The 16,164-nt window shown below is 39.2% G+C and overlaps 1 protein-coding gene across 2 annotated transcripts in view; it reads right to left on the bottom strand.

The window, feature by feature from the left end:
- Window positions 1-59: 59 nt before the first annotated feature.
- Window positions 60-16,164, bottom strand: part of esamb (endothelial cell adhesion molecule b) — a 48,433-nt gene continuing 32,328 nt past the window's right edge. For both annotated transcript variants that reach the window (XM_067594997.1, XM_067594996.1), the window contains 6 exons: window positions 10,483-10,628; window positions 9,274-9,475; window positions 8,698-8,853; window positions 3,355-3,477; window positions 3,102-3,231; window positions 60-1,810 (listed from right to left, as the gene is read on the bottom strand). In XM_067594997.1, the coding sequence (XP_067451098.1) occupies window positions 1,339-1,810; window positions 3,102-3,231; window positions 3,355-3,477; window positions 8,698-8,853; window positions 9,274-9,475; window positions 10,483-10,628 (1,229 nt within the window). In that variant the 3' untranslated portion in view covers window positions 60-1,338. The remainder of the gene's footprint in view (window positions 1,811-3,101; window positions 3,232-3,354; window positions 3,478-8,697; window positions 8,854-9,273; window positions 9,476-10,482; window positions 10,629-16,164) is intronic.

Raw genomic sequence — 16,164 nt, 5'->3', positions numbered from 1 at the left:
TGCATTAGTAGTAATGTGCTTCTAAGTGAAGTGATTTTAAGTAAATCATGCTAAAATCAAACACTGCAGGACACTTTATTGAAAAAAAGAACAATCAAAACTGCATTAAAAGTGCTACATGTAGCCTTTCAACATCAATAAATGACTGCCACATTATTTCAAGACTTTATAATTACCATGAAACACACAAGACCATCAGCAGTAAGACTGGTAGATTACATCTCAACCATGGCCTCATATGTTTACAGTAATTATATCAAGTTATATCAAGCACCTTAAAATAGTCAGAAACCATCAATTTCAACAATGTTATACTCACTATTTTGGTTACATTCCATCTACCATAACAGGCAATAAATTCATACAGTATGTTCTCTCAGTAGACAATAGCGTCATGACACCACACTGACAGTGTTTGCTGAAATAAACGACTGTCAGGTGAGCACAAGTAAATAAGGGACAAAGCAAGTGAGTCTTTGAAATATAACAAATGATTTTGTTTTTGTTGAAATACCTGAATTGTGATTTTGCTGGGTTTAGCTCTGAACTAGTGCAGTTAGCCTGAGAGAAGTGAACTGAAAAGTGCTCCACAAACAGCTGGGTACAGTGAGATAGAAATGAAATTTATGGAAACGTGTTCAGGTTTTGTTTATTAATATATAATACAAATGTATTCAAAATGTAACATTTTGCAAAAACTGCAAAACTCTTAGCAAATTGAACTGTTTTTTTGTGGTTTACAAGAGTCCTTGAGGGGTTCCAGGTGGTGCCCAGCAAAAAGAGGAATAATTTATTTCCACTATAATTCCATCCATAATTAACACAATGACAGAATGTTTAACTATTCTGGTCATGGATTTCATACGCTTTCTGTAATGACACATCTAAAAGCAAAAATCTCATCAAATGGGGACCCTTGACATGAAAAAGTTTGAGAACCACTGGTTTACAGTACTCAGACTGATGGCATTAAATGAACACAACTCTCTTATGATAACTGGTATTTCATGTATACAGTGTAATAATCATAACACTATTGGATACCGTTTTAAAGATCTCTTTACAAGCGTGTAAATAAAAATATATTTTTCTGTGGTGAGCCACAACGCAGCATAAAAAAAGAAACTGGAATGAAGAACACTGTACTGAGTCAGTTGAATGAATGAACAGAAGAGGGAAGGGAGCGTTTGTGCAAATGAAGCACAAACCAGCTATGAGACATTTTCTTCTCTTACACCTTTTCAGGTTTCATGGAGAAAGTGCTTTCCATTACAAGGCATACTTTCTCTCCATCCTCAACCACTGTCCTTTATTTCCCATCAGAGATGCTTCTGCTGGCTACACCAGTGAGCCAGCTTGGCTTTGAGCAGGCACCATGACGGCAACAGCTCCCATGCGTGTCAGAGTGGAAGAGCTGATTTGTGGGGACACAGTGAGTGGAGGTGGCACCTGAGGCTGAGCCCCCTCAGTCCTGTTAGGGATGGCAACCACTGGGCTCCGGAGAACCTGTGGAGGGCCCCCGTTCGTACTGGGAGGCCTCTTGTGTTTACGTGAAGGGGTTGCTCCGATGTTGTACCCCGGCAGTCCCTGTAAGGTGTTTGCCTCTCCAGGTCGCAGCTGGTAGGCATTGATCACTGAGCCTGTGTCTGAGGCGGATGTGGGGGAGTATGGGTAGTGGAAGTTGGGCTGGTGGGGGTCTCTCGGCCGAGGGCTGGTGGCTATGGAGGACAGCGTGCCATTCTTGGACACAATGTCTGAGCCGGTGTTACTCTTTGCCCACGACACTCGCTTTGGTGCCTGAGCATCTTCCCTGTGACATAGACAGAGAGAGAAGAGAGTGAGAGAGAAGCAGAGAACACAGAACACTCACTGTAATTAATGAAAATCATAAAAAATGAAATGAAAAACTTAAAAAAACTTGAGTTTGAATATACTTGCTTACTTAAAGGTACCCTGTGGAATTTGCTATGGAACAATGTTATGATGAGCTTGTCCCTGTTTTGATTGTATCTTATTCTTTACTATCATATGTGAAAGAACATACATGTAACCCTGAGAGCATGCAGGTGACATGATACACATTCCTGCCGACTGCAGAGGACGGTAATGCAAACATGTACGGTAGCGCATGCAAGCCATAAAACACAAAGCGGAAGATAACAAGTGAAACAAGATGCAGAAAGGGAGCATGAGGATGAGAAGCAGCAGGCGAGGCTCAAAAATGAAAGTCTGGCCGTGATATTAAAATGGAATGTGAGCTTTATGATGTTGTTTTGTGTCACACTAATCAACTAATCAACGGTTGGTGGTAGTAACAGGTCAAAAAATGAAGGGATGCGTCAACAAAAAGGGGAAAAGAAAAAGACTGTGAGGGTAGGGAAACATGGATGTAAATAATGTAGGTCTAAAATATTCATAAAGGGGTACACCAGTGGACAAAAGGTTGACCACAACATCCTTTGTTGCATGTCATCCCTCTCTCTCAAGAAAATGGAATAACTTGGGAAGAAAACTGTTGTTGTCCAGGAAAAACCATGTAGCTCCAAATATGAGGATTTTTTATTTTTCAGTTGAACTAAAGGGTTGAGGAAATAAAATTACAATAAAACTTCTTTAGGTAAATAAATCATTTTAAAACCCTTTAGATTATTTAAAAAATGCATTGTCACAAAGATGTGAAAGCGGCTGTTTTTCTCAGCTTATGAAATGAAAGAAACAGAGAAATTTTTCATGAAGAAAAGAAATGCATTCAACACATTTTCTAGACCTCAATGACACAAACAATGTATTTTGGTGATAAAGTACAGAGTTTGGATGCAAATGTTTAGAAGAAAAGTCCACAAGGTACCTATAAAACAATAATACACGTTTTTCACTTGACACCTTTAATGACGTTACTTCAATGTTTTACACTCTATGTACATAGACACTGGGTTTTAACACTAAAGAACTTTTACTGTAGATTGCAGATTTTTATGAGACTCTTCCCTTATTATACTTATTACAAATAAATAACAGACATTTAGACATAAGACATTTACTCGGATGAGTAATGCTCTTTTTAAATTCTCATCACACATACTATAAAGTGAAACTCTCACTTGATCTCATTGGCTATCTCCTCCTCGGTGTCTCGTCTCCTTTTCAGTATGAATATGAGGAAGAGCACCATAGCGACCAGTCCCACTATTGACCCCACTGTGGCTGCTGCAATCATGCCTGCATTGGAAGCTGGAAAAAAGGAGCGCACAATGTATTCACACGTAACGAGAGTCACAGCAGTGTAATTTAAAAACACTCTTGAATACTCTGGTGTGTGGTGGAGTAAAAATAGAGTTTTTACTGTGCACGCACAGGTGATAACCTCCAGGTTAATGGAGCAGCTGTCAGAGCCGGCTGTGTTGCTGGCTCGGCACATGTACTTCCCTGACATGCTTTTAGTGAGGTTGCTCAGCCTGAGGGTGCCTTGTCTCTCATCTGCAAAACAACCACACAGTTATACACACTTTACAATCATATATTTATGTGATCTGTGCATATGGGTTTGGAAGCACAAGCTAAGAAAACTATACAGGTATACATTAAACTGTTGTACCACAATATATTTCACAGGGAGCTAAATATATATCAACAAAGTAGCAAACACAAATTTACCCTACAGACAATAATACAATAATGAACACATACATTTTGATAATTCATCTTAAAAAATCTCTCATAGATCATGTACAGGTGGCAGGCAAATTAACATTATTTCACACCAGAGATTGAACTGTATTTATGGCTTTTTGCACTTGGATTTCCATGCTTATTTAAAAAAAAGCTTAAGACACTTAAAACACTTTGTAAAATTTAGTGACATTGGCAGTATTTCAAAATGCAATGCATACATGTAGTGAATCTTGCTTGATGAAAATGTATTTTCTAATTTCAGTGGTGTTTTCCTCTTCATGTAAACAGATATCATGTATCGCAGAGTTGTTTATATCATGATACCATTACTGTGGTCATATCATGATAGTGTTGAAGCATTAGTTACTGATTCCCAGCCGCTCTCCAGAATTTAATCCACTTTTGGCCCGTTTCCAATACCTACTGTATACAGTTTTTTTGTTGGTGCAATCCTACAGCAGAGTTCTGCAGATGATTCTGCTGTCTTGCAACATAACAACATTTGTCAGCAGTTTTTGTTTTAATATTTTCTCACACTAAGGTCATGACCCAGCAGTATGAGAAGTGTGAGCATCCATCACAGTGCTTTCACAACTGGGTATTGCTGTTCAAACACAATCTGTTCCTCTTGCCACATCTGGCTTTAAAATGCTGTGTTGTTGCAAACATAGGCTGTAGAAAAATAAACAAGCTTTATGAGGGACTTATCACAACAAATCCTCTGAAATCCAATCTTAGACGTCACATCCCAGCATGTCTTCATCTGATGTGTTTTTGCTTTCGTGGGGAGGTAAGGAAATGACAGTGGTTGTGCGTCTGTTTTGTGGAATCGCCCTTCTAAATTGTTGTTCGGGCGGGTGATGTCTTATATGCGTTTATGCACGCCTGTCTGTCACACTCAGAGAAGTAATGCGACCCAGGGACTCATCCAAATCATCCCAGATGAAAGGTCAAGGTTCACATGATGCCAGCGAGCAACATATTAATGCAAGAGAGCGGAAAATCCTGAACAATCATTGTGTCTAAACAGCTGCCTTCATCTCAAAGTTTGGAGGAGTGAAGCATGGACTGGGTTTATTGTTTTGTTACACTAGTCTGGACCATCTGCTACATTACTGCACCACTAGGAGTGAGTTCATGTAGGTACAGTAGGTGCACACAAACCACAATCAAACAGTAGACTACACTATATTTGCCACTAACTTTAGATTTTAGTAATTAAAACAAGTGTAACTGAATGAAAAAGTCTGAAAATGTTACTTGCTGTGGCTAAACATGATCACAAAGTAAAAACTCTGCTTATACACTAAATTTACCCAATGGAAAGTAAGAAAAAATGGTATTTATTTACAGATCATAGCTAAATGCCATATTTTTAACCTATCAACCGGGCCTCGGAGATCAAAATAAATGCGGGTGCCAAATAAAACAGTTGCAGATTCCTCTCCGATTATTTAATCCCTGGGCTCGAAAACCAGCTGTGGAGAACCAAACCCAATTGTGACAGATTAGCAGAACATCAGCTGACTTTGAGCTGAGTTTGGAGCGAGTTCAAGCCTGTACGGCGATCAGATTCCAGCGGCAGAGCTGGAGGGGATCTGACACTGCAGTGGTTAGCTGCTTCATATCAAGACAGGAGCATTACTCATATTATGCTGCCATCACTGCAAGGTCAATGAGCAGCATTTGTCAAAGCCTTGACACATGACATGTAATTAATGTAAATCAGCAGCATTTCTATATAGAGCACATGGTATAGTTTGCTACCTCACATGGCGCTATATATTGTCAAAGCTACAGTGGATTCATTTTTTGTGATTTATATAAAAATCCATACACATAGTCAATGTCTATTTCATGTCAGAGGAAAATGGATGCAGTAATTACTGTAATTTACCCATTAACAATAATTTCCTCTTACAGGCCTAATGGATGAAGATTAAGAACTACATTTCTAATACATTTCTGCAATCTAATGGGCACAATATGGAAACAGAACTAAAACAGGACTACACAAAGGAAATCTGCTTATCCATTAATTTATCTGATTTTATTATTCATTCATTGCATCCACATGCCACTCTCAGTTTATATATTAAACTGTTGCTTTGTATTAAGACTGCAACTAATGATTACACCCAAAGGGATGCCTGACCAAGTCACAAATATTTGGTTTACAAAAAAAATATACAAACTGAGAGAAGCAGCAAATCCTCAAATTTGAGAGGCTGGATCAAAATAATGTTTGTCATTTTTGGTTGATAAATAGGTCAAAGGAATAGCTTGACATTTTGGTAAAAACACTTTCTGCTTGTGAAGAGTTAGACGAGAAGATTGATACCACTCTCATGTTTGTACAGTAAATGTGAAGGTACAGGCAAGAGCTGATTAGCTTAGATTAGGCATAGAAACAGGGGAAAACAGCTAGCCAGGCTCTTGGTAACAAATAAGCAAGAAAGCAAATAAGCATATATTCTAAAATTTCTAAAAAAATCAAAGTATTTCTTGAAATGATTAATAGATGATCAAAACTGTTGGCGATTTATCCTCTGTCAATTGACTATTCAGCCCTACTATGACCTCTAAATAGTGATTTGTTACCAGGCCTTTGGTTCAGACAGATGGTCAAAAAATCCTTCAGATCACGCTAGACTAACCAGCCTGGATACACTGACTTCAGGGCAGAGCATACTCTCGGTCTATATATATATTGCACAATAAAAAAGATGAATGAATGCAAAAGGATGAAGGCTAAATCTAACACAACTCACATACTGCAAAGATTTAAAGGATAAATTCAACCCATCTTTAAAAAATGGTAAAATATGCAAGTCTCTTTGTCGTAATAATGAACATATTCAGGAAAGTATTACAATGTAAAACAGCTGTTCATTTTTCCATATGATTACAGTGAAGATAAACTACCACCTGCTTTTCATTTTCATCTGCTATTCCTAGAGAGCTTTTTCTGCTGATTTAATCAATGAGTGTGCAAGGAGAATGTAAATCTTTAAGGTTGAGTGGGATTATCACCTAGCTTGACACCTACAGTATGCCAAGCTGTTTTAGATGGTAATCATTTATGAAACATAATCCTATGAGCATACTTACAAATTGGGTTGATTTTTTTTCCTTTAAAGCTTTTCTACGGCTTATGACTGTGATTCAGGGAAGTGACATGTTCAAGGAAAAATGGCTTGACTCCAGAAACCGCGACTCCTCGGGATGTCACGGTTTGCAGGTGAGGCAGGGATTGAGTTGGGGAAGTAGGTGGAAAAATGTATGAGTGAAAACCCTTACCCATGAACCCAAGGACAAGCATGGGCTGGGGGCAGGTTCTCCATTCTGTTTTTTGGGGTTTTTTTTGTTTGGTGCAGAAGGAAAGATGGCAGAGAGAGAGTAAGCATGAGTGTGAGGTAGGTAAGGAATGGTACAGACTGATGGGGAGGGGGTGGAAGAGCGAGATCTGCCGCACTCTCAGTCCCAAATCCAACTTATGCCTCTTAGAGGGGTTGATCAAGTAATGACATGGGGCTTGTTAGATTGGGCACCCAGGTCAACAGGAAATGAGGAGTGCCGAGAGAGGATCAGCAGAGAGAGAAACAGAGAGAGAGAGAGAGAGAGAGAGATTGCTGAAAGAGATTTGAGTTCAAGTGTCATAGAGAGAGCATACATCAGTGCAGATAAAAAAGATGAGCACATGGTTTGAACTCGATCTATCGGTGGCATGTAAGAGGGCGTGCATACACATGTGATGTAGGAGTGAGTGAGCATACTGCACAGCAAAAGCCTGGGTCAATGCACAATCAGAGGGAGTAGTTTTCATTTTATGAGTATGAGGACTTTTCTGCCATAAAGAGATGAGAGCCAGAGATCAAAGCAGTTAAGTCAATACTCAATCAATCCTAAGTCCTGTTGTTCAGAAACAGATGGTGTTTTCTCTGCTGCATGATCTGGAAACATCTACAAGTAGTAGTAATGTGAGAGGAATGTGCTGTGTGGTTTGAGTTGTCTCAATCCGTAAAGAGGATTTCATGCTGCATGTTATGGCATATCGTGGAGGTGCATTTGGAAGAGCTATCAGCAAAGTAAAGCCCATAGGCTGTGTCTGGGACTTAAGATCATGCGCAGTATGTGACCTGAGGACACAGACTCCGCCTTATCTGCATGTTAGGTGTTAGGGTCAACAGCGAGGTGCATGACATTTGGACCTGCACGGAAACAGGCTTACGGATCATTTCTCTTCCATGTCTGCTTCTGTTTGATACATATCTCTCTTTACTGGACACTGATACATAACTAAAGATGAAATGTCACTTCTTTGTCGCCCTAAAACAAACGCTTATTTGTTTACGCTTATTTGTTTTCTTGTCAAGTTAGATGAGATAACTGCTAGAAAGTGAATGAAGCGTATTTTACAAAAGGTGAAAGTTAACATTTACTGTGGCCCGATGAGACTGCTTGTGTAAAATGTGGCTCAGTTGTATTTATGACACCGGTTTCAGGGAATTAAATGTGAAACATGTCTCCCATCAGTTAAAGAGTTGGTTCAACCAAATTCCAAACTACGTATTTTCTCACTCACCTCTTGTAATATCTAGCCATGCACCAAGTTGAATTTAATTTGTCCTGGTTTTGACATTTCCGTCTCTATGATTTCTGCATTCACACGGGTACCATGGTTATGTGTGGAATTTCATTTGTGGTGCCCGGTGCTTTGAGAGAGTAAATTTAAAGAACTCAGCAACATCTTTTTACAAAAACTATCTCCTTGTTACTCTGTCAGCGTTTTCATAGGAACAATTTATTTGGTAGAAAGCAGTAAGGGAGACACTGTTTCTGCAAAGAGATGATGGATGTTATTTTTTCAAAAATGCTGCGAGTGCTACAAACCTTTGTTATCTGCACGTGTAGATATCACTAGAGGTGAGGAAATATTTTTTTGTAATTTGGGTGAACTAACCTTTTACATACACATATACATTAAAGAGTTAATGTCTGATTGTGTTGACAGGAAATACTCACTCTGCATTGGCGAGAAGAAGACCTCGGACATGGGTGCAGCCTTGGTCCACTTGTACTGAGGGATGGGTTTTCCATGACTGGACTTACAGCTCAGAGTCACGTTGCCCTTCACCACTGGGTTGCCTGTCATGGTGCACACTGGGGGAGAAGGAGGGACTGGAGAGAGAGACAGACAGCGTCGTCAAGTTAACAAATGTAAGATGAGGATATAGGAACAACGACCTCTTATTGAACTTGTATGTTAGGCTTTAATCCACGGCTAACAAGGTGGAGATTTCTACGGGCAGTAGCCATATTGTAGAAAATTAAATGTTTTGACCCCCACTGTTTCCATCTGCTGCTGGAGGATGACATAATGACTTCAGAGCCCAGAGAATCCCTCAACAGCAGATGAATCTTATTTGAACAGAGCTTGCTCACATAAATATGATTTTTGAAGGACAGGTCCAATCCAAAATCTTTTAAAATACAGTATGCTCACTGCCTGAATTTCAAAATCCAGGGTAAGTGTGTGAGCTGTGTCATAGCCTTTTCTGATTAAATCTAACCTTTGAAATTCTTGCTACGGTCCATTACCTTTGACATTAAGGCGCACCTCCCCAGAAATGCCAGGACCTCCATGGATGATGACGTTGCACACGTAGCGTCCAGAGTCAGATTCCTGGGTGTTCTTGATGGAGATGGAGATGTTGGCTGAGGGCATGGCCACACTGAAGCCAACTCTTTTGGTGAATTCATTCTGGCCGTACCCAACCTCACCTGAGCTAAAGTTTATCACCTGCACAGAAAAAAAAATTGACAGTATCATTACAGTGTTAATCAGTAATAATTAGATCAACATTTCTGTCCTGGAGGAGACGTTTTCATAAAGTAAAATACATTCTGAAAATTAAGTGCTACAGAGACATCTCTCGAGTCATTTCACTGAAATATTTTTAATTTTATTTGCTGCAGCCATATTAAGATATGCAGCTTAACCATATAACAGAAATCAACGTCCTTCATAAGGATAATCCTGGCATGTACAGATGGTGGTGTTGAATTTTAGGCTGATTTTCTGTTTGAGATAAGCTCACAGGCATCGGACACTGAAACTGTTTAGATTATATTAATCATGCAAAGACCCTAAACACACACACACACACACACATATACGACCCAGCATGTGCAGATATGTACAGTGTCACCAGCAGTTCGTGCTACATGTAGGAGGTGCAATAAAAAGTAGAGATGAAATGTCATTAGCGGTACCATTTCAGTAATAACACTCATCTATCCATCTTTCCTTCCTTCCACTATGAATTAGACATCAGCAGTGGTGTTGGCAATAATCCTTATCTCTACAGATCATCTTTTTCACCTTACAGATCTGTAGATGGGTTTCTCAGGATGTAACAGTGTCATGCTATACAAAAAAGCTTGCTTCCTCTTGCATAAATTCAGAGGTGACGTAGGCCTTGTATATAAAAAGGTCTAGCTGGCTCTTAAACAAGAATTCCCCAAAAGATATTTTAAATTAAAATCATACAAAAACAGAAAAGCAGCAAATTCTTACATTTGAGAGACTGAAACTACAGAATTCTGGGCATTTCTGCTTTAAAAAAACTTACAAAATATCAAAATGGTTATTTTTCTGGCTCAACTCATTGATTAATCAATTATTTGTTTCTGCTCTAATTGTTTGGTTTATAGATAACTCTCCTCTCCTCTGTTCCACTACAGGTCAGAGCAGGGTCAACTACACAGTCAATCATCTACAGATGTGTCTCACAGTTAATGTCTCACCTGCTTGGATTCATTGCCCACAAAGTGCCAAACGACAGAGTTTTTGGAAATGTCTGAGTTGGGGCTATACCAGGCGTGTAACACCACCATCTGGCCCTTAACCACTTCCATCTCTCCTCTGGGGATCTCCACCTTCTGGGTGTCACCTGGAACAACATGAACCAAGGGTTAAATGTGTATGTCACAACTGTAATGTAGCAGAGGCGTGATTTGGGGCAGGCCTGGACTACCATGGAAGTAGGTTATACTAACTTTTAGTTAGATTGTCATGTGCCATGCTTCAACTTTATGCATCTTGTTTATGTTGTATGCTACTAAAGTTTGTTTTTTAATTTGATTTTATACTTTTTTGTCTTTGCATGTCTTTAGGTGTCATATTGGATAAAATCTGTTGCTTTTTTATTTTGTGAATATTTGGACAAGTGTGTTCAATTAAAATTTTCCTATATCTGATCAAAACTAGAGCTGCTGCTAGCTGTTTGTTGCCAAATGAGTCTGATGTTCAGCATGAAAAGAATTATTCAGACAAAAGTAGCATAAAAAAGTGAAAATTAGAAAAATGAAGGACAATTCTGAACTGTGGAAAATCAATAACTCAATAAACCTTCCCAAAGGATTCTGTTATTAAATTGAATTTTATGATGTAGCTGTGATATCAGCTAATCTCCTCTGTTATGCCCCTTGAGCCTCAGGACCATTTAATCCCAGACATGCTTTGACTTCTTGATGTGTGTGTGTGTGTGTGTGGTAACTCAAACATGCATACAGATCATATGGACAGCAGGAAAAAAAATAGTCAAGAAGTAGAGAAATGGCCTGTGCTTTGAATAATCTTGAATAAAGGTAACAGTTGCTGTTGCACCTGAATTAGATCATAAGTAGCTGATAGTAAACAAGACTTCACTGCTCCAGCTCCCACATCAGCAGATCTCATTAACTTCCACATACAGTGCCTGATTATTGTCTTATGACTTTACACTGAGATTTAAAAGTTCTACAGTATCATTTTTCATTAACTATACTGGTCTGCATGTGACATCCAGTACATCATTCTCAACCAATGAATTCACAGGCATGTAAAATCCAAACATGCATACCAAACAGTCTGAGTTCATCTGAGGAAAAAAAGCTACTCTTAAGAATTAAAAAGTAACAAAAGATAAGATTTTAGCAAAACTCTAAGCAAGGTAGGTACAAAGATGATCAGGAAATATCAACAGAACAAAGATTATGCATAAAACGTGATGACAAAGAAAGAAAAATATGATATTTAAAAAGAAAAGAGGAGGATGTCTAACTCACAGGGCGCCCAGTCACCTGAACCGGACAGCTGCAGCTGGATCAACTGATCCCAGCAGTCGGTGTCTGTCTGTGTCTCCAGTTTGAAGCTCGGCTCAAAAACTCACGCAAAGAAAAAAGTACTAGTGCCACTAAATCCTTCGACAGCAGAAAACACTTTGAGGAGGGTCCCTCATATACTCAAATGGATAAGCAGAGTAAACAGTGAGGTAGAGAGGAATACAGAGAGAGGAAATGTTATGATCCATAGACAGGCAGCTGAGATCTCCACATCTGTTCAGCCGAGCACGCCTTCCTTCTTTTCCAGACTGAAAGCGTGTAGAGCCAGGAGAATTAGGCGATTGGTGGTGGTGGTGGGGCTGGGGCTGGGCTGGGGGGTTGCACAGATGATGAGGAGGAAAGTATGTATGTGTGTGTGAGAGAGAAAAAGAGATTGTGTGCAGAGACAGACAGAGAGACAGAACTTGTTCTTTGAATTATAGTTTCGTTGCAGTGACTCAGTGCTTCCTTATTCCTTCTGGAACAATGTGACCCCGCCGCTGTGGTGCTCCTGTCCCTTAATTTCTGACTCTCCGAATCTGGTAAGTCCTGTTGGCTAATCCCTAAACAATCCTGGGCTCAATCCTCTCACCTCACGTGAGCAAAAGAGCTCAGCTGGACATGGATATGATGTAACACATGGTCACTTCAGCCACCAACACTACTGTGTGCCATCATTACTGCATGCATTATGTTCTCTAAATTACGATTAGCAGATCGCTTCACTTCGCATTTAATCATTCATGTCATGCCATCTCCGCCAAGCCTGTTTGTGGCTTCCACATGTTATGAGTTTGAAACGAGGCAGCCACCATGTCAGCTGAAGATGTACTCGGCACAAAATTACACCAAAAATTGGACGGTTTTCAAGGACAGAAAGCAACTTGACTTCACCAGAAAATTACATGAAGTATATGAAGCTTTTATAATAGCTTTTTTGTTTTTTAACCTCTTATTTGTTATTCATGCAACAGGTAATTCAAAAGGTTTTATGGTCACATTAGCCTTCCATTCAATGAAAATGCTCCACAGTCAAACACAAAAAAAGATGTGATGTTATTTTTCCATTGTGGGTAATAAATAGAAGAGCGATAACAAACTGTTAAGAGTGTATGAGGGCGATGCTGCAGTTTACAGTCTGAAAATTGAATATTGTACAAGACAGAGTGATAGCGCATCACTGGAATAATGACGTCTCTCTATCCAAACACAGTGCATCACTGTTTGTACAAATTTGTAGGGCAAAGTTGAACAAAGGGAAATTCTGACCTGTGACGAGATTAAACTGAAACCTCAGTTGAAGTGAATAGGAGGTTAAATGATTATTCGCAGAGGCTGGTGCTAATGTGACTGTAGTGCCTCAACCTTCCCCTGACATGTGACGAAAAGCATCATAGATGGAGATTTCAGATCGGTTGTTACTTCGATTAAGTAGTAACAGCAACAGTCTACAGGCATGCTTGCATCTCTGTGAGCCATGCCCCTTGCGTGACTAAAAATCTGTTAGGACATCAGTGCTTCTGTCATCAACACATGAAAAGATGTCACAACCCATGTGTGACATCTTTGTGCATTGTGAGACATAAATGTAAAAATATTCCCCAGCATGTCTTCATATCTTTTGCTCATGTCAATGATGCAGAGCGGTAGAGCCATATATTGGACATGCATGCATGAGATTAATATCTTTATTGTCACCATCATTCCTACAGCCGTCACCATATCAGACGGTTTCTGATTCATACTGTTCAGCAACCCACAGTGCAGAGAAATTGACGTTTTTCAGATTTGAAACATAGTTTTTCCTCACAAATCCGGTTAGTGCACCAATTTCATCTCCACCAGCTATTGTCCTTGCTGTTGCGCAGTAGAAATTATGTAACAATATTGAGAAAAAGGGTCTCGTTTTGGGATTGCCTCTACACGGACGATGCCTGGAATCTCTTGCCTTGTATAATGCTATAAAGTGCTACACAGGCATTTCATCGTGATTAATATACATTGTGAACCAGAGACACAATCACAAAGGATCAATTTTTTTCTATAGGTTGATGAGACTACACTGCTTCTTCATGTGAATGGGGGCCAGCTGCAGAGAGCATGCAGCGATGGATGCGCTGAATGATACAGAGATATTCCATAATGAAGTGGGATAATGCTCCTCACTCCAGACTATTCTTGTGTTTCTTTGAACAGGTTTATCCTCAGAACTGTGTCATTCAATTGTTTATTAAATGAAGGAAAATCTGCACTAATCCGTGGCCATCTCCATCTGGGATGTGTGTATGGCTGCAGACACAGACAAATAGAAACAGTTCAAGATGTGTATATGGGTATGAAGTCAACCTAAATCCTTCACGAGGGAAAAAAAAATTAGGAAACATTTCCAATAAATGTGATGCAGATATGATACTATGTAGCCTCAGTAAACACTGTCCTAATTACATTTTGCCAAAGGCTACCATTCAGCCTAGCCACGCTTTATATCTGCTAATTGGATTCTTCTCTTTAGAATAAACAATGTTTTTGTTTTCCTGCAGGGCATCTCGGCTATGAGATGTTGGGGGTCTCAGCAGTCCAGGTCAATGGCAATTAAGTGGTGGACTCTCAAACCTGCACAGAATAATCAAAGAAAAGTCAACCCTGTCATGCGTGTCTGAGCTGGGGCACAATTAAAAAGATCAAATGTGAGGTTGTTGTAGTATCATGAGTCGTCTACAGGGGGCAGCACATCCATATGATAAAGCAGATCATCTGATGAAGAGATAAAAATACTACTATGAAAATATCACGAAAACATCTCTGAATATGAGACTCAACAAATTAATAAATTAAGAGCCAAATAGAGCAACACAGGTTAAATGACATTTAGAAAACCTGGCTGTGCAGATGTCTAAAAACAAATATGTGACACAATTATTACTGAAATACATGTAATGTGCATTTCTAACAAGGCATCCCAACCTAATTCTGCTGTGTGTGTGATCAAGTGAAGGATAAAAAAAAAAAAAGTCAGTCCCTCTCTACAGGCCCTCAGGGAGCCATGTAGGCCTGTGTGAAGATAAACTGATCCTCTTTAACCAGCCCCGCTCTATCTCCCCGAGTAATCTCTGCTTCCACCCATGTCTTTCTCTCATGTGCGTCCCTCTCTGGAGCTAAAGCTTTAGCTGAGGCTCAGACTCACTCTCTGTTTACAGTACACCTCTCCCCTCCTTTTACCCATCGATACGATGGGGTGGGCCCGCCACCTCAAAAATGAACTGATAATCGAAGCAAGGGAAAGCAGCAACATGGTCTTAGGTTAAAGGTCTTCTTGACAGCAGACTGGGACTGAAGGGAGGATGCACTCTTCGGTTTCAATTTCATAAAAACTTTTAAAAAAGCAGTACTGTAAAAGTCATACACTTTCTGTCCTTTCTGTCATTTGTACTCAAATCAATACTCAGTCACCTGTTCTATGACCATTAGTTCTAAGGCAATACACATGGAAATTAATCCATTCACTGTTTTTATATTTAAGTAAGTGCTCATTTACTTGATATTGTAATTATTTCCCAGAAGCAAAGGTGACATCTTCACATGACTCATTTCTTCTGATGAAGAGTTTAATAAATAGCCAAAAATGTTTAATTTGTAAAAATTCTCACAAATCCTCATGTTTGAGAGACTGGAAAGGCAAGTGACTGACATTATCGCTTGATAAATTACTTTAATTATTAGTCAATCACCAGCAATCATCTGTCAACTGACTACTCAATTAATCAACTAACTGGCCAAAACCAAATTATCCTTTTTTACTCAGCATACGTTTAGACCTTCAAAGTTGCTAAAGCTAAGATTGGGATGACTAAAACACTTCAGTTTTATAACCTGACAATCGATTTTGTTGAGGATGAAAAGTAAGGAGTGTGTAATTTTACATTGGAATACTGATACATATCATAGCGTTTTTTCCCACAAGAAATTGGTTAGCAAATGTGTAATTGTTGTTTGGCTTTACTTTTCCTAAGAATCAGACAGTTTTCTTTTTTCCAGACATTATGATGTATTTCTCTGATTAATTACTGCAAAGAGAATGTATGATGATTGATCAATCAATCACCTTCTGAGCTGAATTAGATAGAGCTTGACCTGAAGAATCTCATCTTGTTATCAAGTTGAGTTACTAGATGATGGTTTAAACTACTAAACTTTAAATTACCTCACTCATTAAATATGTGACCTTTGCAGAGTGAAGCAGTACTACTGCTTGTTTCCCCTGAACAATATTACCTTTCATAAAAATTTAATATCTTCTTTTGTTTTTATTTCAGGCATATGGAGCGCCTTGATCCACTATAAAAC

Source organism: Thunnus thynnus, chromosome 7 (genome assembly GCF_963924715.1).
Source record: "Thunnus thynnus chromosome 7, fThuThy2.1, whole genome shotgun sequence".
NCBI lineage: Eukaryota > Metazoa > Chordata > Actinopteri > Scombriformes > Scombridae > Thunnus > Thunnus thynnus.
This window is presented reverse-complemented; position numbering and strand designations above follow the sequence as displayed.